Source organism: Nesoenas mayeri (genome assembly GCF_963082525.1).
Source record: "Nesoenas mayeri genome assembly, chromosome: Z".
Taxonomy (NCBI): domain Eukaryota; kingdom Metazoa; phylum Chordata; class Aves; order Columbiformes; family Columbidae; genus Nesoenas; species Nesoenas mayeri.
In genome coordinates, this window is record NC_137542.1 from 76288193 (window position 1) to 76314489 (window position 26297).

The window sequence follows — 26297 nt, forward strand, 5'->3', positions numbered from 1 at the left end:
GGAATATGGACAACATGCTTCTTCAGAAGGGAAAAATGGGTATCAATTGCCTACGGCCTAAACTCCGCTTAGCAAAATGAAGCATTCCAATTGTCAAGACTACAGAAAGAGACGTGTATATACTATATATATATATATCTCTTATTAACTCATCTGATATTGTTAGTGAAGTGGTAACCTTACATTAGTTATCACATCCAAACAGTGTGTTTTATTAACCTTGAAGCAAGGCTTAGCGTTTAAATCATGAGGACAAAGATCAGGACACTGGGATTTTATTCCTGGTTGTCATGTCAATGCATTGTATAATTTTAGTCAAGCGGTAAGCATGTTGTTTCCTCTGTTTCCCTTATCTGTAAAAAGAGCGGTTTCTACTTAATAAGGGCATTTACCTCTTGATGCGCTTGGCCTGAATGAGTGCAGTTGGTCTGGTCTTGTTAACGTGCTGGAAAATCTTTATCATCTTTATTTTCTAACAATATTCCCCTATTTTTATATTATCTACATTTTCCATATCGACATTTATTTTAATAATCTACTCTATAATATATATCAATGTATTCTTTATTAATATATAAATATGCTTTATATTGATATAACATATTCTCTTTATGTTACAAATCATCCTGATACAATATTTCTGCGTATTTTTATTGATATCTCTCTAGGTACTTTGATACCTACAAGGTGTAATTGTATATACACACACTAAATACATATTGACATACTCTATAAGGCCATATATGTATTTATATTATAAGAATGTATCTATGCTTATATATTTTATTAAAATAATATATATATAAGCTTCTGAAATGCTTGTAGATCACACTAAATCAAATTAAAGTCACTGCACTAGGCTTGGAGAGGACGTATATCAAATATTAGAGGTCCCAAAAAGAATAAAAAAGCACCGTGACTCAACTGCAGAGGAAGAAAATTATTAAATATAAAAGGATTAAGTCTTTTCCAAATCAGGAAAGAAAAAGGTACATGCGCTTTGGCAAATTCAATGCTAAACCGTATCGAGTCAAGCCAAAAATAACTTCAGAACAGGTTGCTAAAGGTGTAAAAATTAGCAGTAAAAAGCTTTTTCAACCAATTGAATGGATAACTCATGATTGTTGGAGGAGATTCAAATGGGGCTCTTACATAAGTAAGTCATACCTACTAAAAATAATTGCATTGACCATTCCCATTACTTAACGTCCACCCATTAATTTATCTCACAGACCTTTTGAAGGAGTCAAAAAACAGGAGTAAGAACAATCACCTGGTGGATGAGGGGAAAGCAGTGGATGTGGTATATCTGGACTTTGACACTGTCTCCCATAATATACTCCTGCAAAAGCTGGGAGCCTACGGCTTGGACAAGTGCACTCTGTGCTGGGTGAAGAACTGGCTGGAGGGCCCAGAGAGCGCTGGGGAATGGGTCCCTTTGGCCACAACAACCCCCTGCAGCTCCAGGCTGGGCACAGAGTGGCTGGAGAACAGCCAGGCAGAAAGGGACCTGGGGGGACTAATGGCCAGGAAGCTCAACAGGAGCCACCAGTGTGCCCAGGTGGCCAAGAAGCCAATGGGATCCTGGCCTGGATCCAAAGCAGCGTGGTCAGCAGGACAAGGGCAGTGATCCTTCCCCTGTGCTCTGCATTGGGGAGGCCACACCTGGAGTGTTGTGTTCAGTGCTGGGCCCCTCAGCTCAGGAAAGAGATTGAAGTGCTGGAGCGGGGCCAGAGAAGAGCAACAAGACTGGGGAAGGGACTTGAACACAAGCCCTATGGGGAGAGGCTGAGGGAGCTGGGCTTGTTTAGTCTGGAGAAGAGGAGGCTTAGAGCTGAGCTCAGCACTCTCTAGAACTACCTGAAGGGCAGTTCTAGCCAGGTGGGGCTTGGGCTCTTCTCCCAGGCAGTCAGCAATAGGACAACGGGGCTTAAACTTAAATTTAGGCTGGGTATTAGAAAGCAATTCTTTGCAGAGAGTGGTCAGGCATTGGAATGGCTGCCCAGGGAGGTGCTGGACTCACCGGCCCTGGAGGTTTTTAAACTGAGATTGGACATGGCGCTTAGTGCCATGATCTAGTAAACGGACTAGAGTTGGACCAAGGGTTGGACTTGATGATCTCTGAGGTCTTTTCCAACCCAGTCCATTCTGTGATTCTGTGTGATACAGAGCACATGTCAGTCGGGTTTTTAATACAATTTCCACCAAAACGAGCAGCCTCTTCCTTTTCTTTTCCATATTTCTTACCACTTTGTTCCCTTCTTAAAAACACAAATATCGCCATTTGGGTCGCCATATATGAAAATGAATTTCTTTAGCCAAGTTGGGATTATCTGTAGATTAGCATATGGCTAATTGAGGTGATAACGCCGCTGATTTCCCATCCACATCTTGGAAACCGAAGCATTCAGGGGTTAAAAACTGACCATACAAAAAATATAAGGCAGGTTGTCATATCTAAAATGATGACAAGTCACAGAATAATCTCCTAATGGGATGCCAGCTAATTACAAGGTGATAAATAAACGACAGGACAATTAGACACGTGGCACAAATTCTAAATTAACTATTTCCCTCCAAGAAAAAAAATTGAAGAACCATTACTAGTTTTTAACCATTTGGTCCAAACCCAAAAGAGCAAAACAAAACACGGTCCCGCTTCATTAACATCCCATTAATTTCTTTGAGGAAGATGAGAATCGGTGGACTCCAAAATCTATTTGGAACAAGTTCGAAGAAGCAAATGTACAATATCTCAAGTATTATGCCTCAAGTTTTTATCACCTCCCATGCTTCTCACATGGAGTTTGATGATAAGACGTCCATGCGCATTCATTATTATAATTTATGGATTAAATAAAAGCAGTTGGCGTTTTAGCGGATTATAAAATCCTACGCTTGAGCAAGGACATGATGAGGATTTCCATGTTATGTCTAACGTGACGCCCATGTTAACCATACAGAATTTTCATATATATAGTCATTATATCTTCTCAAAATCTGCCTCCTAAGGAGGATAAAGCGACAGGGAAAATGTCAGTTCTACATAAAGGGATTAATTCGTACATACGGTACAATAGCGACAAGTATTTCAGGTTTTCATCTTTAGCCTTGTGCTTGTTTCAAGTAGGCACCAAACACCAACCAAGACTTCAAGTGAGCTCTAAAGCAAAGTTTGTACCCAGTTTATACACTTTACAAATTAATTATGGCCATTTCCATATCTGCCAGCTCTTGACATACCCAAAAATGCTGAAATTGGTTCTAAAATGACTAAATATCGGAGTTTTGAGAGGCTGCTGGTGGTTCTGGCTGGGGAACAGAGTGTAAAACACAGAGGGGAAAGAAAGATGCGGTTAAAAAGACGGTAAGAGAAACAACCATAGCAGTGATTGAGAACACGCTATTTTCCAATATACCAACTGCAAAAGTGCACACGGTTCTTCTTTGGTTCTTCAAGTGAAAATATGACGAAGCTAAACGGCAATGAGAAACAACTTGTATTTAGCAAGAGCCAAAATTCCACAAGCCGCTACAAATTCGGCGACAAATCACTCAACCGACTAGAAAAGCTACATGGGACTACAATTAAAACATTTTAATGGATTTATTTAGACCTTAATTATTACATTTTAGTCTCTAGATACTGTTCAAAATAAGTTTACTTGAACCTTTATATCTGAGAGACTTTTACAGAGGGAGCAGAAAAACAGCAGAGGAAGAGACAAGATTCTTCTTATCTCTTTTTTGTTTCCTTCGCACTTATTTAGTGAATTTACAGGGTGCCATTGCAAGTTAAAAGTTTAAAGCGAAATTAAATAGGACATCGGGCAAGAATAGGAACGTGGCTAATGAGCACATTTTCCACCCATGTTAAGACTGTTTCAGGCCAACTTGCTTAATTGCCGAAATGTAAAAAGCTGCACTTTGAATTGCATAATGCTTGGACATAATAAGCAGTTTTCTAACCTAGATTCTCTGTAATTACTCTCCAAGAACAACCGGTACCCAAATCTCCAAACTGGAAAACAGAAGGAGGTTAAAAAAGCGCCTGAAATCACTCAAGATTGTTCCATAACAAAGGGAGATGATGCTTTTCATTTGTTTTCTTGAGACTAAACAACTGGATCATTGAGGAACCTTTGAGATACTTATTTGACTGGATGGTTGACCCAAGTCCTTCACATTATTAACCAAGTGTCTCACCACGAAGATCAACCATTAACCTCCAAAGTTACCAGATTTTCAGGGCAGAATTTATTTCCATGTGTTTTAGAGCAGTTATATTTTAGAACCTCTGAAATTCTAAAAGAATAGTTTCCTGTATAGGGAATTTGTCCTGCATATCATCATATCTTGCTTTACAAAAATCCCATTAAGTTCCAACCATGGAAAACTGGAAAATAAAATGATGTATTGTTTAATAAAACTCTTTTCTTTAGACTTAGTTCCATTTTCCACCATGGTCTAGAAGAAACAACACATAAATACAAAAGACCTAAGTGTTTGACTGCAGAAATACAAGTTATTCGCAGCATTATTATTAAATATCTAGATATAAAGAAATTTTGATATCGTATTTTAAGCTCTTTAATCGAAAACATATCAGGTCCAAAAGCGGCCATAGATGTTTCACCCCAATGTTCCCACCAGACATCGAGTTGTGCTACATACGTTGGACCATATGATGTAACTGGTCTATAAATGGAGGGTTACACCACCAATTCAAAGGAATTGATAAATAAAACATTTATAGGGTTCAAACTCACAAAATGCAGCCCCATGCATCCCGTTATCATCACCAAGAAATGAGTTTCTGAGTTTCTGTTCCAAGAACTTAGTTTCTGATGAACATCTGCACATTTTAGGTGAACTCCCCACAAGAGTGAAGGGGCCAATTCTGTTTAATCTCTTTATCAATGATGTGGATGAGGGGATCGAGTGCACCCTCAGTGAGCCTGCAGATGATACCAATTGGAGTATTGATGTGCTGGAGGGTGGGCAGGTTCTACAGAAGGATCTGGACCAGCTGGATCAATGGGCTGAGGCCAATTGTTTGAGGTTCAACAAGGCCAAGTGTTGGGTGTTGCACTTGGGTCACAACAACTCCATGAACGCTGCAGGGTCAGGGAAGAGCGGCTGGAAAGGACCTGGGGGTGTTGGTGACAGCGGCTGAACATGAGCCAGCATGTGCCCAGGTGGCCAAGAGGCCACCAGCATCCTGGCTGGTCCCAGCACTGGTGTGGCCAGCAGGCCCAGGGCAGCGACCGTCCCTGTGCTGGGACCTGGGGAGGCCAAACCGTGAATCCTGGAAGCAGTTTTGGGACCACAAAATTGTGGTACCAGAGACACCAGAATCACCTCAGGGCTCAAAATGGCAGCCTTGGGGGCACCAGAGTCACGTCAGGCCTCAAAATGATGGTACCAGGGGCACCAGAATCACCTCGGGGCTCAAAATGGCGGCACCAGAATCACCTCAGGGCTCAAAATGGCAGCATCAGGGGCACCAGAATGACCTCAGGGCTCAAAATGGTGGCACCAGAATCACCTCAGGGCTCAAAATGGCAGCACCAGGGGCACCAGAATCACCTCAGGGCTCAAAATGGTGGCACCAGAATCACCTCAGGGCTCAAAATGGCGGCACCAGAGGCACCAGAGTCACCTCAGGGCTCAAAATGGCGGCACCAGAATCACCTCAGGGCTCAAAATGGTGGCACCAGAATCACCTCGGGGCTTAAAATGGCGGCACCAGGGGCACCAGAATCACCTCAGGGCTCAAAATAGCGGCACCAGAATCACCTCAGGGCTCAAAATGGCAGCACCAGGGGCACCAGAATCACCTCAGGGCTCAAAATGGCGGCACCAGAATCACCTCAGGGCTCAAAATGGTGGCACCAGAATCACCTCGGGGCTCAAAATGGCGGCACCAGAATCACCTCAGGGCTCAAAATGGCGGCACCAGGGGCACCAGGATCACCTCAGGGCTCAAAATGGAGGCACCAGAATCACCTCAGGGCTCAAAATGATGGCACGAGAATCACCTCAGGGCTCTAAATGGCGGCACCAGAATCACCTCGGGGCTCAAAATGGCGGCACCAGGGGCACCAGAATCACCTCAGGGCTCAAAATGGCGGCACCAGAATCACCTCGGGGCTCAAAGTGGCGGCACCAGGGGCATCAGAATCACCTCAGGGCTCAAAATGGCGGCACCAGAATCGCCTCAGGGCTCAAAATGGTGGCACCAGAATCACCTCAGGGCTCAAAATGGCGGCACCAGAATCACCTCAGGGCTCAAAATGGCGGCACCAGGGGCACCAGAATCACCTCAGGGCTCAAAATGGCGGCACCAGAATCGCCTCAGGGCTCAAAATGGTGGCACCAGAATCACCTCCGGGCTCAAAATGGCGGCACCAGAATCACCTCAGGGCTCAAAATGGTGGCACCAGAATCACCTCGGAGCTCAAAATGGCGGCACCAGAATCACCTCAGGGTTCAAAATGGCGGCACCAGGGGCACCAGAATCACCTCAGGGCTCAAAATGGTGGCATCAGAATCACCTTGGGGCTCAAAATGGCGGCACCAGGGGCACCAGAATCACCTCAGGGCTCAAAATGGTGGCCAGAGGGGTGGTGGGATCACCTCACGAAAGGCCTTGAGGTGCTGGAGCGAGTGGAGAGAAGGGAATGGAGCTGGGGAAGGGGCTGGAGCACAAGTGTGATGGGAGCGGCTGAGAGACCTGGGGGGTTCAGCTGGAGAACAGGAGCTGAGGGGACACAGGGACACAAAGAAACGGCCTCAAGTCACACTGGGGAAGTTTAAATTGGATATTAGGACACATTTATTCATCTAAAGGGCTGTGGGGCATTGGAACAGGCTGCCCAGGGCAGTGCTGGAGTCACCATCCCTGGAGGGGTTGGAAATGCACACAGATGAGGTTCTCAGGGACATGGGGCAGTGCCGGGGGTGGGTGAATGGTTGGATTCGATCATCTTGAGGGTCTTTTCCAACCAAAATGATTCTATGACTCTAAGATACGAGGTGCCAAATAAATCCAGGAAGCCAATCTCAAATACGTTACTGAAATAATTAATTGCTACAATTCTCACAATGCTGAGCAAGAAATCCAAAATATTAACAGGAATGCGAAGAAATTTAGTCTCTTAACAATTATTAGGAATTATTCCAGGGTTAGACTCATGCTGAAATTTCTCATTTAGACAGCAAACCTTGTCCTGTTCCTGACCACAATTCTCTTATGAAACCTTGTTTCCGAATTTATTCGCTATGCTACTCAGCAGACGAGTGACAAGGTCTCAACTCTGTCATTATTAATATCCACAATGGGATGACAAGGTTTGGATCCCGGCCGAGGAAAATCCGGCCACTGAATTGCAGCCATTCCACGATCACAGTCGACTTAAAACCTCCCAAAATGCTCTAAAATGAGGGGGAAAAAGGGCAACACTTGGCACAAAAGAATAAATATTAGTCAGGGACCTATCTAGAAAAGCCAAACATGAAAGTTTTGGATTAATATGCAAAATAAAAATAATGCGCAAGAGATTGTTGGACCAATGCGCTCTCATTTTGTAAAACGGAAATTTCTTTACCTTTAATTTCTTTGTCTATACATCCACATCAGGAATGGTTTTATTTGCTTCTGCGCTTTCCTCCTCAACTTCTCACCCATCTTGGCTTCCATTCCAGCAATAAGTTTATAATGCTTAGTTTTATTAAAGTCCAATATAATGAAAGGTTAAATGAATAACACTGCATTCCAGCTACTGTGCTGGTAATTTATATTTCCAGATCCCAATACCATTCCTAGCAAAATGGTTACAGACATTTTCCTTTGGGAAAGGGAAACCTTTGGGAAACATCTCCCAAGGTTAAACCCTCAGAAGCTGTGCCAGCTGAAGATGGTTTGGGTATTAAGCTTCACATACATCCCTGTGTTATTCCAACTGTGCTAATTGAGCTAATTAATAATATTGCTCCTTCCTAGATCATGACTACACTACCAGGACAATTTCAAGCTATTATTTGAAGACTCTAAAAGACCGTTCCTTGGGGACATCTTCAAAAATGCCACCATATCAAGTAGGGAAAACACCACGAAACCAATTGTTAAAAGGATTGTATGTGATGAATCACTTATATCTAAGTAGTGCAGCCTAAATTTGCCCTGTGATGAAATACTTTGCAAGTATGACCCAAAAACATGTTAAAGCAGAAAGAACCTGCATGAGTTATGGTCAAATCACTCGCAAACAGCAGGAAAGTCAAAAGGGTGATATTACACTTAGATATTCAATGCAAAATTGAGGTAAAATTATGAAACATTCCTATCGTAGTATCTCCTGCACTCCTCCCTAGTCTAGCAGCTGGTAAAGTTTTAGGAGACATATGAAAGCTAAGCTATCGGTCTTTTAAACAGGCTAATCTAACTTCTGAGATACTAACTCAATTAATAGTAGATGTTGATGGTATTAGGCATGTTATACTTCAAAATCATGTTGCTATAGATTTTTGTTGTTATCGTAGGGACGTGGGTATGAAGAAATTGATGGTCTCTGCTGTATGGACCTAGAAGATAAATCGAGTTCAATCCATAAGGAAATTCAACAACTTCTGGACCACTCCCAAAAGATTCAAAAGGATATGGGGTTTTTTGGCCTAGAATTGTTAGGGAATGGCTAAGGATGGCCATAAGGATGGCTAAGGATGGCTATAAGGATGATAATTGAATTTCCATGTCCTACCGAAATTTCTTTTTCATTAATGGAAATCCATTCTTTTCACCAGGATGGTTATTTCAAGGTGTCACATTCTTTGCTTCTTTAATAGTGTTTTTCTTTCCCCAAAGTGAGTCACTCTGGAAAATGTCATTCTATGGAAGGGAAAAAAACCTGACAAACAAACCCAAGTGTCACCAAAATGAACGTTCATTGATCTCTACTACGACTCCCAGATACCGATAACTTCAAATTCAATCAGAAAAATCCCAAATTACTCAACAATAGTAACTGGCTTCAGGACAAGGCAATAAAATTTCAATCTGCAACTGTTCAAATAGTTCTTACTAATACGCTGCTAAGCACATGATCTGTTTGGCTTTGCTCTGATTTGGCTGGGAAGTCACTTGCAGCAAGAAGGAAAATGTTTTTGATGGCTTGTTAAAAATAAAAAATAGCCTTTTATTGGGTTATGTAAAAATGTCATACTTGTGTTGGAAATACAGGCTGGCAGAAGACGTTTAATTACCGCTGGCTTTTCTGGAACATTAAGTAAAAAATAACTATCACAGTATCACAGTATGTTTGGGATTGGAAGGGACCTCAAAAGATCATCCAGTCCAATCCCCCTGCTGGAGCAGGAACGCCCAGGTGAGGTTGTACAGGAACGTGTCCAGGTGGGTTTTGAATGTCTGCAGAGGAGGAGACTCCACAACTCCCCTGGGCAGCCTGTTCCAGTGCTCTGCCACCCTCACCATGAAAAGGTTTCTTCTCAAATTTAAGTGGAACCTCTTGTGTTCCAGCTTGATCCCATTACCCCTTGTCCTGTCATTGTTTGCCACCGAGAAGAGCCTGGCTCCATCCTCATGGCACTCACCCTTTATATATTTATAAACATTAATAAGGTCACCCCTCAGTCTCCTCTTCTCCAAACTAAAGAGCCCCAGCTCCCTCAGTCTTTCTTCATCAGGGAGATGCTCCACTCCCTGCAGCATCTTTGTTGCCCTACGCTGGATCCTCTCCAGCAGTTCCCTGTCCTGCTGGAACTGAGGGGCCACAACTGGACACAATATTCCAGATGGGGTCTCCCTAGGAGAGGGGCAGGAGAACCTCTCTGACCTACTGACCACCCCCTTCTAATCCACCCCAGGTACCATTGGCTTCCTGGCCACAAGGGCCCAGTGCTGGCTCATGGTCACCCTGCTGTCCCCAGGACCCCCAGCTCCCTTTTCACTGCTCTCCAACAGCTCATTCCCCAACTTACACTGAACCTGGGGCTGTTCCTGCCCAGATTCAAGACTCTACACTTGCCCTTGTTCTATTTCATTACATTTTCCCGCCCTTATATATATATATATGACAAAATTCTTCTCCTACCTCCTAATATTCCTAATCGCCATACCACCACTAACCATTGTCAATGATATATTCCTCTTATTCATTGGCTGAGAAGGCATTGGAATCATATCATTCCTACTAATCGGTTGATGACAAGGCCGAGCAGAAGGCAACACAACTGCCCTCCAAGCTGTACTTTATAACCGAACTGGAGACATTGGCCTAACCCTAAGTATAGCCTGACTTGCTTCTACTATAAACACCTGAGAAATCCAACAAGCCACCCCTACCATTCAAACCCCCACTCTCGCTCTTCTAGGCCTCATTTTAGCTGCCACGGGAAAATCAGCTCAGTTTGGACTACATTCATGACTACCAGTCGCCATAGAGGGCCCAACTCCAATCTCCACCCTACTCCAGCACAATAGTAGTAGCAGGAATCTTCCTACTTATCTGTACCCACCCACTATCAGCCACTAATCAAACTGCTTTAACTCTTTTTCTCTGGGTTAAACTATACTTGCATGAGAGGATTCCAGAGATTAGGTCAGGTTTTAGGATAAGGAGTAATATGGGGAGGATATGGAGAGATATGAGAGAACAGTTCAAGAGGAGGGAAGGGGGTGGATGCAGAGGAAGAGACACGAACAGACGGAGGCTGAAATCTTCAGAGTTTGCATTAAGACAACTTGATACACAAGAAGTAAAAAGCCATGGGGGGCTATGAGATCAGAGGAAGGCAGGAGTGCTGGCAAATTGGGTGGAATTTCCCAATCAATCAAGTAATCAGAAGACAAGAAGCAAAAGCTTTGTTGCCTGTGGGTGACTAGAGAGATTCGACCCAAGAATAAAACCTTTGGGTAAGTAGAGCTATCGACACACATTGGAAGTACAAACCACTTACTGAAAACCGCTCTAGAAAAGCACTGAAGAGCAATTTTCTCTAGCGAAGGAAAGGAATGTACCCGGGTAATTACCCGGGTAATTATAGACCAGTCAGCCTGGGCGCGGAATAACCTGATGAAATTGAACAAGGGCAAGTGTAGAGTCTTGAATGTGGGCAGGAACAACCCCAGGTTCCAGTATAGGTTGGGAAATGACATATTAGAGAGCAGCGTAGGGACCTGGGGGTCCTGGGGACAGCAGGGTGACCATGAGCCAGCACTGGGCCCTTGTGGCCAGGAAGCCAATGGGACCTGGGGTGTATTACAAAGCGGGTGGTCAGTAGATCGAGAGAGGTTCTCCTTCCCCTCTACTCCACCGTGGTGAGACCACACCTGGAATATTGTGTCCAGTTGTGGCCCCTCAGTTCCAGCAGGACAGGGAACTGCTGCAGAGAGTCCAGCGGAGGGCAACAAAGATGATTAAGGGAGTGGAGCATCTCCCTGATGAAGAAAGGCTGAGGGAGCTGGGGCTCTTTAGTTTGGAGAAGAGGAGACTGAGGGGTGACCTTATTAATGTTTATAAATATCTAAAGGGTGAGTGCCACGAGGATGGAGCCAGGCTCTTCTCGGTGGCAAACAATGATAGGACAAGGGGTAATGGGATCAAGCTGGAACACAAGAGGTTCCACTTAAATTTGAGAAGAAACTTCTTCATGGTGAGGGTGGCAGAGCCTGGAACAGGCTGCCCAGAGGGGTTGTGGAGTCTCCTTCTCTGGAGACATTCCAACCCGCCTGGAAATGTTCCTGTGTGACCTCACCCAGGCGTTCCTGCTCCAGCAGGGGGATTGGACTAGATGATCTTTTGAGGTCCCTTCCAATCCCAAACATACTGTGATACTTGGTGAGACTGTTGAATAAAAACATTGTAGGGAAAAATTTCATTCGTTTCTTTGTTTAAATCAACTGTAACGCAAGCAAAGGTTTTGTGACGCGTTTACCACGGCAGAGGTCTAACCCAGAGCTGTGTGTAACGAAGCGAAGTCTTCGGGTTCCGCTGCATCAGATTCCAAAGGAATGTTCTTTTACTGCCTCCGTGAGGAGATCCACACAAACTGTCACGTGGTGTGAGGAAGAGAGCAACCGCCAACCAAAACACGTTGTATAGTATAAGAAACATGAGAAACCTTTTTCTTAAGCAAAAAAATAGCATCGAGTCTTGCATACTCTTCAGTTCTCTCTATAGCAAACAGTCCACCCACAAAAGGTCACAATTTAATCAGAGCCACAGAGCAGGCAACATATCCAACGAGTAATTCTAAAGAATCAAATATGCATAGAGAAGTATTTCTATGGGTGGCTTTTCTACCCTGAGCTTGCACACCAGCATCGCTTGTTGGAAAAGAGACAGGTTACGGGTGTGTTTGGAAGAGAAGTCACATAAAAACCAATACGTTGTAAGGTTCGAAGCGGAATTTAGAGAAAGGAAGACTCACTTGCCACCCCAGATGCGATTCCGTAAAGCAGTCCGCCCCCATCGGTTTGCTGCTGAAAGACGTGGGTGCCAGGAGGAGGACTCCGCTCTTGTCTAATGAAGTTATAAAGGAGAGTTTTCACAAGTCTGCTGGTGTAAGGGACGCTGGAAAGAAATAGAAACCAGCTTGAGTTCATTGGCAAAACCCAGCACAACAAAGCCTGGAAAAGGAAAGAACATCCAGGTGTCGCCCATGCAAAAGCCCCTTCAATAGCGCGATCAAGGGAACCAATTTTGCTTTCCTTTGCCAATCCTACTTTTAAATCAATTGTTTCATTTGCGGAATCGTTTTCTTTTACCTCAAGACGCAACCGGAAAAATATAGGGAAAGAAAAATGTTCTTTGTTTAGTTTTCACTCCGTGCATTGGTTACATAGAACAGGTAACAACAGGATTTCTCCACCTGCACCCGGTATTTTCGGCTTTGCGCACAGCCGGGGCCGAGCCGCAAAACCCAATAAAACATCTAATAAATGAACATAAAAGAGAGCAGGTACCTGCTACTCCCAATTCAGACCTACACCTATTGTCTCTTGTTCCAAATATTCCTCATTTTGCCTCAAAACTTCATTTCCTTGGGTTCAGATGCTCAAGTACCACCAAACCCCATAACCTCGGCCTCTGTCTTGCTGGAGTTTTGGGCCCTACTCCTCTCTTCCACCTAGTAGGAATTTCAGAAAACCAAGTGATAGAAACACTTCCCAAAAATCCAGAATTGGAAGTAGAAAGAGGATGAATGGTTTTCTATCAAAATGTATTAGTTTCTGTTGTCTGGTCCAAGTGATCAGACCTACCATCGCCCATGCATCAGGTATTTGTGGATGATGCTCTCTCGGAGAATTTCTTTGTGGAATAATTGGCAGGACAGGAAGACGATGAGAGTTGTCACCGCCTCCAAGGAAATGCTGTATGTAATATCCCTGCAGGAAAGAAAATAATAAGGAAAAATAAAGCTTAATTAATGGGTTCGTTTACAAACAGACTTCCAACAACACTTGGTAGCTTCACCTGAGGTTGTACAGTGAGTTACATATAAACATATAAACAACATGTCCATATCTGGACATCCATAAATCCATGGATCCAGATGGGATCCATGTGTAAAGTCTCAAGATATTAAAGCCAGTCCCAAAGAATGTGCAACGATTAAATACATGACACCAGATAGTTTAGCAAAGCATGTTAAGTTCAGGTTAATTAGGAAACGCTGTGCAGCAAAACGAATGCGAGAGAGATCCACTCTTTGGGATATTTTGTCCCTTCTGTTCCCACAATGACTTTGTTACCTATTTTTAAAAGAGGGAGAAAAATTGCATTTGCCTTCTTATTCGGAAATAAATTGCGCGCTCCACAAAAACCTTTTAAAACACAATGAAATAACCTGGACACGAACCAGCATCATTCTCGTCTTCAAACAAGGGCCAAATCTCCTCCAAAACTAAGGAGATATTTAATTTGGTGACAAAGTCCCATCCTGTCATCCATAAGAAAGATATTTCCTATTTTTCCACCACTGTTACTATTTAATTTCCGCAATATGCTTCAAAATCCAGTATCATTAAGCTACAACACAGGTGTCCCAGACCAATTATCAATATCAATTATCAATATTCTCAAGAATGCTGCTAGAAATGCTGTAAATAACACAAATTACTGTAAACTATGAGGGACAAAGAGCTTAAAGCACCACGGTGTACGCTCAGCTTAATTTAAGCTCTTTGGCAAGAGCTCTAGGCCAGAGTTTGAGCCAAGTCCTTGTTATTTGCTCAAAGTCAAGAGCAAACTGGAATCGTAATTTCCTGTATCGCTGTCCACAGAACCGCATCAACTCGATACAGAATGTTTCTGAAAGGAACGGTTTAAGCATTTGAATTTGTAATACTTTAAGTTATACTGTAATACTTTAAGTTATACGACAGAAAGAGACATTGCTTGAATAACATTCTTCCTTAAAATCATGATGTATACTTTATTCCTTTGGAGTTTGTGTGAGTTACCTGACTTTTTGCCCACTGCTGAGGAAGCTGGATGGTGTCAAATGCTAATTACTGATCATAATTAATGACAATGACATCAGGCCAGAGGCTACACCGGGATCTGGTTCTACTGCAAATTCGTTTAAGCCAGACCTAAGGTTAAGGCAGGACCAGCTCCCTCTCTAAACTGTGATGCTTCACAATTCCCTACCCAAATCCATGCCAAGAATCCAGGGAAGAGCTAGATATACTGAATATTAATATTCTAGCCTGAAAAAAACAAACAAACCAACCAATATTTTTATATTTTAAAAAATATAAACACTTGGAAAAATATATTTTAGCTACCGGTCATACAGAATGACTTGACATGGAATTTATGGTGATCTCCAACTTCCTCTGAAAACTGGCTGCTTGCAGATAAGGAGGAAACTAGAAATAATGAACTCATATATCAATTACATGGCAAAGTTCTTTCACTATTTATTTCAGGAAACTGCACAATGTTTTGAGTTTCTGGTTTTTCCTTCCCAAGTGTCTTATAAAACAAAATATCCATAGAACTCAGATTAAGCTCATGTACCAAGAACAATGCACCAAACCATATACAGGTCTTCATATATATATGTGTGTGTGTGTGTGTGTGTGTATGTATATATATCTATATATAGAGTGGTTTTTTCCCCCCTATGGATTTTTCTGATTTGGAGATTTCAATATAGTTATTCTCACTTTTTCTTCCTCTTTTTCTCTCTCTCCTTCCCACTGGAGGATATATTCCCATGTCAGGTAACAGATAGAGATACAGAGATAGAGAGATAAAGAGAGAGACAGAGAGACAGAGAGATGGAGAGATGATGAGGGAGGGAGAGAGAGATGATGAGGGAGAGAGAGAGAGAGATGATGACGGAGAGAGAGAGAGATGATGAGGGAGGGAGAGAGAGATGATGAGGGAGAGAGAGAGAGAGATGATGAGGGAGGGAGAGAGAGAGATGATGAGGGAGAGAGAGAGAGAGATGATGAGGGAGAGAGAGAGAGAGATGATGAGGGAGAGAGAGAGAGAGAGATGATGAGGAAGAGAGAGAGAGAGAGATGATGAGGGAGAGAGAGAGAGAGATGATGAGGGAGGGAGAGAGAGAGATGATGAGGGAGAGAGAGAGAGAGAGATGATGATGAGGGAGAGAGAGAGATGATGAGGGAGAGAGAGAGAGAGATGATGAGGGAGAGAGAGAGAGATGATGAGGGAGAGAGAGAGAGAGAGAGATGATGAGGAGAGAGAGAGAGATGATGATGGAGGGAGAGAGAGAGATGATGAGGGAGAGAGAGAGAGATGATGAGGAGGAGAGAGATGAGGGAGAGAGAGAGAGATGATGAGGGAGAGAGAGAGAGATGATGAGGAGAGAGAGAGAGATGATGAGGGAGGGAGAGAGAGAGATGATGAGGGAGAGAGAGAGAGAGATGATGAGGGCGAGAGAGAGAGATGATGAGGGAGAGAGAGAGAGATGATGATGAGGGAGAGAGAGAGAGAGAGATGATGAGGGAGAGAGAGAGAGAGAGATGATGAGGGAGAGAGAGAGAGAGAGATGATGAGGGAGAGAGAGAGAGAGATGATGAGGGAGAGAGAGAGAGATTATGAGGGAGAGAGAGAGATGATGAGGGAGAGAGAGAGATGATGATGAGGGAGAGAGAGAGATGATGAGGGAGGGAGAGAGAGATGATGAGGGAGAGAGAGAGATGATGAGGAAGAGAGAGATGATGAGGGAGGGAGAGAGAGATGATGAGGGAGAGGGAGAGAGAGATGATGAGGGAGAGAGAGAGAGATGATGAGGGAGGGAGAGAGAGATGATGAGGGAGAGAGAGAGATGATGAGGGAGAGAGAGAGAGATGATGAGGGAGAGAGAGAGAGAGATGATGAGGGAGGGAGAGAGAGAGATGATGAGGGAGGGAGAGAGAGAGATGATGAGGGAGAGGGAGAGAGAGATGATGAGGGAGGGAGAGAGAGATGATGAGGAAGAGAGAGAGAGAGAGATGATGAGGGAGGGAGAGAGAGAGATGATGAGGGAGAGGGAGAGAGAGATGATGAGGGAGGGAGAGAGAGATGATGAGGGAGAGAGAGAGAGATTATGAGGGAGAGAGAGAGATGATGAGGAAGAGAGAGATGATGAGGGAGGGAGAGAGAGATGATGAGGGAGAGGGAGAGAGAGATGATGAGGGAGAGAGAGAGAGATGATGAGGGAGGGAGAGAGAGATGATGAGGGAGAGAGAGAGATGATGAGGGAGAGAGAGAGAGATGATGAGGGAGAGAGAGAGAGATGATGAGGGAGAGAGAGAGAGAGATGATGAGGGAGGGAGAGAGAGAGATGATGAGGGAGGGAGAGAGAGAGATGATGAGGGAGAGAGAGAGAGAGAGATGATGAGGGAGGGAGAGAGAGATGATGAGGAAGAGAGAGAGAGAGAGATGATGAGGGAGGGAGAGAGAGAGATGATGAGGGAGAGGGAGAGAGAGATGATGAGGGAGGGAGAGAGAGATGATGAGGGAGAGAGAGAGAGATTATGAGGGAGAGAGAGAGAGAGATGATGAGGGAGAGAGAGAGATGATGAGGGAGAGAGAGAGATGATGAGGGAGGGAGAGAGATGATGAGGGAGGGAGAGAGAGATGAAGGAGAGAGATGAGAGAGAGAGAAAGAGATAGAAAGAGATAGAAAGAGAGAGAGAGAGACCAGAGAGAGACCGAGAGAGACCGAGAGAGAGAGAGAGAGAGATAGAAAGAGAGAGACAGAGATAGATAGAGATAGATCTATTTATTTATTTTTCTGCTTTTAAGACGTTCTTTCACGATGGAACAATCTGGCATAGACTGAACTGTAGAAGTCGCAGCATTAATTTCTTTCCTGTATTTGGGTTATTTCCTTATTAAAAGAAGTTGTTCTCCTTGGTATCACATTTCTTACATAGGGACACAAAGCAAGCGCCCGTTTCTTTAAGAGATCCCGGTTCTTCCATGTGACACCCAAGCTAAAACTGATTTTTGGCAACAAAATCTTATATATACATATTTATCCTCTAAAGCAAAAGAGATGTTTTGTGTACCTGTGATTATCTTAAATGATTAATGATGACTTGAGCTAAAAAATGTGAGATTTCTAGATGTCAGCATGACGTAAGTGCATGTATATATTTAACACTTTGTTTAGTACTTATATTTCAACAAGAAACAGTTGATACATTAAGGGATTCCTTTCAAAAGCAATGATACCGGATCATTCCAATGAATGCTTTTAAATTGAAAAGCCATGTACAATTTGGGTTATAGTCTCCTATGGTCTCCTTAAGCAACAAACCCATTAAAATCAAATGATAAAAACTGTCTTAAGTCAGCTATACTTTCTGTCTCAATCCTTTTTGTTGGGTAGATAGCAGAGATATCAGGTTCCTCTTTGAAGTTTTAAAGCAGCGCTGCATTTATATACATATATATATATATATAAGATTTAGAAGACATTTTTAAGTAACTAGTTAGTTCTTCCAGGATACAAACTGGAAAGGATGTAACTTCTCTTACGGTCTTCCATCAAGAACATACATTGTTATTGCTTTATTTTTGTTGTTAATTGTGGTGGCGGACTTGTAAATGTATCAACCTTCAGGTATTTGGGGCTGGAGAACCATACGGAACCATCTCATCGCACGGATTGTCTGCTTGATCTCAACCAAAATTTCACCTGTGCCTTTTAGTTATTTCAAATATCTCACCAAGCTGATGCTGCACTTTGAAAGGCCGAAATGTCGGAAATAAAAATGTCTACGGTCAAAATGGTCATCCAGCCCAGTTCTGGGTGCTCAGCACAGGACACACATGGACCTGGGGGAGAGGAGCCCTTGCCCCCCACAGAACAAGAACTATGGTCCTGTTAAACCTCAGCTCCCTGGTGTCCTGGCACCTGTTTTTTCCATTCGAAACTGTGTGGATGACCTTCTATCGATGTCATCTGCTGCCAAGTTCAACAATGTCCCCATGTGTCACCATCCTGCCGCTGGTGGCTTCTCTCCAACACCAAGCACCGCTCAGAACCGCTTTCTGCACTCACCGCATCGTTCGGCTTTGAATGTGCCTCTGTCTCAGAATAAGGGACATGTCTCAGAATAAGGGACAGAGATGAAGCACAGAGACAATCTGGAGTGTTTGAATAAGATGGACCCAGTCCCAAATCATTTCAATTTGAAATTGGGTCCTTCTTTTTGAAACATCCTGTGTATTGGAAAATCTCAGCTAGGAACGCCAACCACCGCTCTGAAGGTACGTGCTGTTGTGAATGCTTTAACCACTCAATGAAACGCAGCTAATTACTCAATGAAACGCAGCTAATTCTGTACCTTAGCAAACAGGCTGAGAGCTCGTAAATCATTTCACACCTTCAGAGCAAACAGGTTGAATGGTCAGAAACAAATCTCTGAATTTCACCTCACACCACCACACCAAACCCCCTCCCCATTTAAATCTTATCCTGAACTTCCACCCAGCAGAGCCGTCTACTCCGAGTATTAAAAGGTTAAAAGGTAACTAATTTTCTAATTTAGGAGAGCTGCCAAAAGGTCTGATTCATACAAAAAACCTCTCAAATCATACAGGAACCAGGTTTCATTTCCCTGCCTCCTGAGGACCCACCAGAAAGGTGAAAGAGGAGTCACCAGAGAGAAAGCGATCGGTTTTGCAAACTGAAAAGCAAATAGAGTATCTGGTTATCAGTCTTAGGATACAACTCCAAGGGAACATAATCTTTGTGCTTGGAATTGCTCCTGATTTTACACCCCCTGATGGCACCGTGGTGGCCGGTAGCGCATGGTGCTCCTAAACCAACTGAGATGACGTGGATGTGGCCATTTTTACCTCCCTGGCATAGAGCTCTTCCGTTTAGAAACTAAAAATATGACAAATAATCTAAGTGTTGCACAGATAATCTATATTCTTCCGTATTTACCTTGCATAGCAAGTCTTGTAATTAATGTCCATTGAACCTTACCGTTCAAATACGAACACAAGAGAGGGCTAAAAACCATAACGGAGAAAGCGGATTATTAGGAGCTAGAATAGGAGAGAAACAGTTCTTAACCTCTTCACTGCTCCCAATTAGCAAGGAAAAGGAGTCTAAATATTTCTCATCTCATTATACACGGCATCATTCCTACGCCGCAATGATTCTGTAGAGCTTTATAATGAATTTTATCGCCCTTATTCCTCCTACCTTTGACTTTTAAGCTCCTTTAAGCGAGCACCCTTAAATGAGTCCAAACATCGCCACCATTTAAATTGGGAAGTATTAATAACTAAGATAGCAATCAAAACCAATTTTAGCTATGGAAAATAATGGAACGTGATAGAAACATCCACTCACTTCTAGTGGCACCACAGGGTGTGACTTAACAGCGATGTAACTAGATCAGAGTTTTTCATTTTAATTCCATATGCATTTAAAGGTTTTAACGAAGTGAAAATGTCCTGATAACAACCAGATGTGTATCAGCTCTGAACAAGCTGCTGAAAGAAACCTTTACAATTTAAAGCCTTGGGAGCTCTATCTTGCACCAAAATGTTTAGCAAGAGTTTTGACGTAAAAGTCCTCCAATTAAATATTGAAGGTGCATCTTTTTTGCTGACTACGCAGTTTTTAGAGTGCTAACATTAACAAACCCAAAAGAAAAAGCAAAGTATCCGTAACATACCCAAGGGAGTCATAAATCAAACATCCACATACTGTAACACAAGTGTTGTAAGGGGCTGCTCGCATCTAATTCCTGAAAAGCAATAATGCTGTAGTTTCTATAAAATTCCTTAAAATTAAACGGTAATATGTGAAACCTTTTTCCTTGGCGTTTTGTATAATGCAGCAGAGCCTGGTTTTCAAAAGGGTAATTCAAGATCTTCTCAATAACTCTCAGACACAAAACCACGATGCTGCAGAGTCCCGTGGTCCCAACTACAACCTGGTTTAGCTATGCAATACAATACAATATTGGAGTTAGCAATACAAATTAACTTTGAGAAACAGTTTCTTAAATTCATCATAGACAGTTGTGAACACTCCTAAATATGCTTTGCTGGACGTTTTAACAGGTTTTCCCAACAAAAGCCACCACATCTTGGTGGTTATTTCATCCAAGCACCTGAATGCCAATGCAATCATTGGTCCCAACCAGCAATGGTTCATTAAAGTCTTGCCTGATGAACTTAATTTCTACTACAAGTTTACCCACTTACTTGATCAAGAGAAGCCTGTTGTGGTGATACTTTTGGATTTCAATAAAGCCTTTAATAGAGTCTCTCACAGTATTGTCCTGGACACCAAGTCCAGCATACAGCGGGGTAAACACATAATCCATCTTAGGGCCAGCACTCTTCAATGGCTTCATCAATGATTTGGAGACAGAACTTGCGGGACTCTGCTTAGTAAGTTCAGCGATGACATAAAATTGGGGGGAGCTGTCAAAATTCTGGAGGGCAGAGAGGCCCTGCAGACAGATCAGGACAAACTGGAGAACTGGGCCATCGCCAAGCGCATGAAGTTCAACAAGGGCAAGTGCCAGATTTTGTACCTGAGACAAAGTCTGTCTTGTCATGAGGTGACCCTGCCTCCCCTCTGGCTGCCATACTGAGCTCTGAGGTGATCTTGGTGGCCCTGGGGCCGCCATTTTGTGTGCTGAGGTGATAATGGTGGGCCTGGGGCCGCCATTTTGTGTGCTGAGGTGATCTTGGTGCCCTTGCGGCCACCATTTTGTGTGCTGAGGTGATCCTGGTGCCCCTGGGGCCGCCATTTTGTGTGCTGAGGTGATGTTGGTGGCCCTGCGGCCGCCATTTTGTGTGCTGAGGTGATCTTGGTGGGCCTGGAGCCGCCATTTTGTGTGCTGAGGTGATCTTGGTGGGCCTGGGGCCGCCATTTTGTGTGCTCTGAGGTGATCTTGGTGGCCCTGGGGCCACCATTTTGTGTGCTCTGAGGTGATCTTAGTGCCTCTGCAGCCGCCATTTTGTGTGCTGAGGTGATCTTGGTCCCCCTGGGGCCGCCATTTTGTGTGCTGAGGTGATCCTGGTGGCCCTGGGGCCGCCTTTTTTTGTGCTGAGGTGATCTTGGTGGCCCTGGGGCCGCCATTTTGTGTGCTCTGAGGTGATCTTGGTGGGCCTGGGGCCACCATTTTGTGTGCTGAGGAGAAGCCTGGAGAAGGGGACGCTGAGGGCAGAACTCATGGGGCTGCAGGTTGCTCAGCAGGGAGCAGGAGTGGCAGGGCTGAGCTCTTCTGAATGATGGTTCAAAGACAGACCCAGCGTGGATGTTCACAACAAAGATCCATCTTTAGAGCAGCTTTACAGACATTGTTAGTGCCACCATAAGCTGCCTATTCTCTAGCAAACGATCTTAAATCCTGCTACTGAAATAATTTCCAGCTTGAGTATTACATGTATTCCACTCTATCTGCTCCTACCCAAAATTCACACATTAGGCTTGTAGTTTTCTTGATTTGGTCCAGCAAAATACAGTATTGAATTACTGACTTGATCCAACGTAGGGAAAGAATTTATAGTGTAACTCTGATCAGAGAGTCAAGTTTTTCCACATCTCCTTTCCCCTCATCTATTTAATGATATGGGGATAAAATAATTAATTAAGCCATCGCTTTGTTAAACGTGTTACACCAATAAGCCAGAAAATACTACACACAAAACCCAAAAAGCTTCCACATCCAGCTGTTACAAAAAGCGTGTTTTTTGCATAACTGAACATTAAAGATTATAGATTTATAATGTTTTTATAAGCCATTATTATCACTGTATTATAGAAGTGTTTTTAACAGCTACTTCCATGCCCAGCGACCACATTGACACAGAAAGAGATGCTGACAAGTTCAGCTGCTGCAAAGGGTTAAGAACCATCACAACAAGTAAAACAGAATAAAAGATACCGGACTCCACAAAGACATTGGGACTTCCAAGTAAGAATAATCAAAGCCTGCAGGATTTAGGAACTTGCCCGTATATCGTGGTCCTTTCACCTCTTTGTATTTCCTCTAATGAGCTCCAAACAAAGTGTAGCTGTGCCAGGAAGTCCTGACAAGCTTATTGAACGACGCTCTAAATCATCTCACTAATTAATTACACGCTACCTACCCAAACCCTGGTGGGCGTTGACAGAGACGTATTTCATGAGAGCAATGTTTCAAAAACTATCACATCTTTGGCATTTCCCTTCTTTTTCAGATGTGAATTTGCTAGTATTCCAGAAATAAGGATTAATTAAGTCACAGGATTCAAAACCAAGTGTTTAAATATTATAAGCCCATCACTCTGAGTTTTCTATTCCTGCAAATGCTCAGTTTATATAAGGAGGCTGGAAAGAAACCAACCAAACTTACAGGAGGGGAATTTCAACAATGAGCTGGATGAGGCAACACAGCAACTCTTCTATGAGGTCTTCACACTCTGTTCCTGGAAAGAAACATACCAAAGGTTTTCTGGATATCCAAATAACAAGAGAAAGCAGAGATTTGAACACACAGATTCAGACGATCAATATTTTAAACACTAGAAGAGTCATTTTACTTGGTTTAGAAAACCTGAAACTGAAAGGACTTGGGATTATCAGCAGAGCAAATGGTGATGCTAAACCTATACATATATATATATATAACTAATAACAATAGGATAAATTCAATGAGATGTTGATATTCTAGGAAATATCATAATGTTAAACACATCCCTTATTTTGCTACTTACCCAACGTGATATTAAATAGTGTCAGTACTATCAGTTGAATTGAGCACTAGTGACTTCTCGCTGCTCCACAGTTCGAGTCCACCCTCAAAATTCTATATAGTTCTCCACCCCTTTTTTTAATGCCAAGTTAAGAATAAGCAGCAACATATAAAAAACAGTTCAATTTGTCTAACATACAATGAATATTCTAAATTGTGATCTGTAAAATACATGCAGCCTACTGTACATATCACTGCAGCTCTTCAGCAATTCAATCTATATATGATTTTGGCCTGAATGCAACTTTCTTCATTTAAGAGGTTTTACACATGATAAGTAAGAATTCATGAATTTCCAAAGTGCAGAAATTCTGCTACAAAATGGATTTAAAAACAACTGTTCTTAAAGCCAAGATTCAATTTGAAGCAGCACACCAGAGGGATTATGCACAAGAAAGCACAATTACTTCTTTCCACCATCGGTTTATTAAAAACACATTAAAAATTGTCACTGAGTGAACTGCAAGTTCTAAAGGAAATAGGTTTTATTTTATCACGGAAACATGGTTTCCTTTATATAGAATCCCCCATGAGGAACATAATGTAGCTCCTGTTAGTAAAAATACTCCCGTTCGGAGTATTTAACCTTTGAAATCACCACCGATAATGAAGCTCAGATAATCCAAATCAACTTGAACGTGACAATTTCTTCCCAAAAGGTAACGAATTGTTTCTCTCGACAACTGAGGAAACTGAGGCCGAGAGAGGAAAAAGGATGGGAAATAAAGTAAAATGCATTTTAAGGATATTGTTTCTTCCACTATGCTATAGACACAACTCATTTGAAGAGAGAAGAATACTATTGGAATATGAAAAAGGCCTTTCCCTTCACACTATATTCAAAATAAAGTGAGAAAATATTGGCTTAGCGCAACCACGGAGAATGGAAGATGTTGGGCTTTCCCGCTCTGTTCTCAAACCAGTTTTATCTTCTCTTAAAACAAGCTTAATTGCTGTAATCAATGTCATTCAGCTCCGATAATTAATGTATCCTCTTCCCCATTGGGGCACGTGCATTCTTGTTGCATTCTCCTCTTGCCAAGACAATGAGGCGGCCGCGTGCCAAATCTATAACGTGAGATGGAGCCATAAACACGGAATGTGATGGATTTTCATCACCAAGGCCTCTTTCAATAGCAGGATAAACACAATACTCCTTCATAGAACACATTCTTGGATCAAACATACGTGTAAAGCCTCGGGGAAAATAATAAAGGGTGAATCTGGCCAGATTAGACTTAGAGAGAGGAATTGTAGGTACATCTTCTACACTCTATCATTGCAAACACAAAGACTTTTAAAAAAGAAATGAAATCATTATTAATACTTCCTCCCAAAACAGTATTTAAAGCCCATCCCATTCATTACACAACCAGACTTAAAGCTTCTTCAGGTTTTGTGGTTTTACCTCCAGCTCTGAAGACTCTCAAAAATTCCCAATTTTCACTTAATAATGTTAATAATAAGTCCATAAACTAATTGCCATCCTTGTTTCCTTTATATGACAGCGGAATACTCATTAAATCATTTAAAGGCTGCAGGAAACACATTTATTCCCCCCTCTATGTCCTGTTCTTTGCTATAATACACCAAATAAATTCCTTGCAATAAAATCTTGTCTATAGAGAATTAATTAATTTTCCTATTACACGTCAGGGAATAGGTTAAATAAACGGATTATTTGACTTAGACCCCTCTGAATCATCATTCAGTTCTGAATTCCGAATTCATAGTTAAAGTCTGTGCAGAAATTATGGGATAAAAACCAGTGGAAGCATCATTTTAAAGTGAAGAATATGTGTTAATAAGACCAACTCCGGCCTCAAACCAACAACTGCTGAGTCCAGTTTAGAATTGACCAATATCATGGCTTTTTAGCTGAATCTTAAAGTGTGCGGTTTAAATCTTCATAAGGATTTGCCTACAATAACTTGTTTTATCATGCTCACAATTGACAAACAGTAAAATTATATCAAGCTGCAACAAATGAAAAGACTGTAAGGACAACTAAGGACTTAAAGGATGCTCAAAGATAGTGTGAAGTACATACAACTTTAATAAAAGTAGTAATAAATTTGTCTGGACTTCACAACAAGCTCCAGTTTCTAAATAATAGTAATAAAAAAACCTCAAAGCTACATTTGACTTAATTATGACAATACAAACAAAAAGAGCGTTTCATTCTGGTCGGCTCACTTTAATAAACTCTACCACAACAGCATTTTATTACACTCCGTTAATAATCCTTCACCTTTCCTATAGCTACGTTTAAAAGCTATAGGAAGGGATTCACCTTATTACCATACTCCAGGTATATTTAAAAAATATGATGTGAACATCTCCACATACAATCAAGTGCTACGAGACATGGTATAAATGTGGATATACCACAGCGACAAGAATCACTTTCCATGGCAAGATCCAAGGAACTCCCAGTGTAAGGAATAAAGATCGCAGGCGTTCAAGCAAAAACATCTCAGCTTTTCCATCTATTCTACTGTGCTACGTTGCACCATTTTTTAACCAAGAATAAACCTTAAAAACATTTAAAACCAAGAATAAACCCAAGGCTGAATTCCTCTGAGTCACAGTAGGCGTCAAGGAGTTCAAACTAAATTGTAATGATCAATTTTGCTGGGCTGATTGTTGAGGGAAATTCACAATCAGATACTTTTGGTCATTCTACCTTCTTGCCAGACTGATTTTGGCTTTTTGCAACTACAAACTCCACAGTATCTTTATAACAAAGGAAATCGAGGCTCCTGTGCCAGCTTTATCCATCATATTCAAGAGCATCTCGATACGGTGCTACACGAAGATTTGACTTTGGTTTTGCTGTAATCGAACCGGTTTTGAACATATTCACACTATTCACGCTCAAAAAAGGAGTAGATAGCAGAAAAAGAACAGCTGGATTATTTGAGCATCCATGTCATCCTTCATCTTGTGTAATACATGCTGTATTTCCTGAAGACGCACTATTTAAACACTACTCTAAAAAAGGTCTGTTTTGCACTAAGAATCCGTAACACAA

At 42.4% G+C, this 26297-nt stretch overlaps 1 protein-coding gene across 10 annotated transcripts in view; it reads right to left on the bottom strand.

Moving 5' to 3' along the window:
* Nucleotides 1-26297, bottom strand: part of DYM (dymeclin) — a 153003-nt gene that overhangs the window by 111538 nt on the left and 15168 nt on the right. For all 10 annotated transcript variants that reach the window (XR_013923509.1, XM_080362048.1, XM_080362050.1 and 7 more), the window contains 3 exons: nt 22865-22937; nt 13283-13408; nt 12451-12593 (listed from right to left, as the gene is read on the bottom strand). Coding sequence is in view for 9 of the 10 variants with exons in the window: in XM_080362048.1 (XP_080218174.1) it covers nt 12451-12593; nt 13283-13408; nt 22865-22937 (342 nt within the window). In the remaining variant the exon portion in view is untranslated. The remainder of the gene's footprint in view (nt 1-12450; nt 12594-13282; nt 13409-22864; nt 22938-26297) is intronic.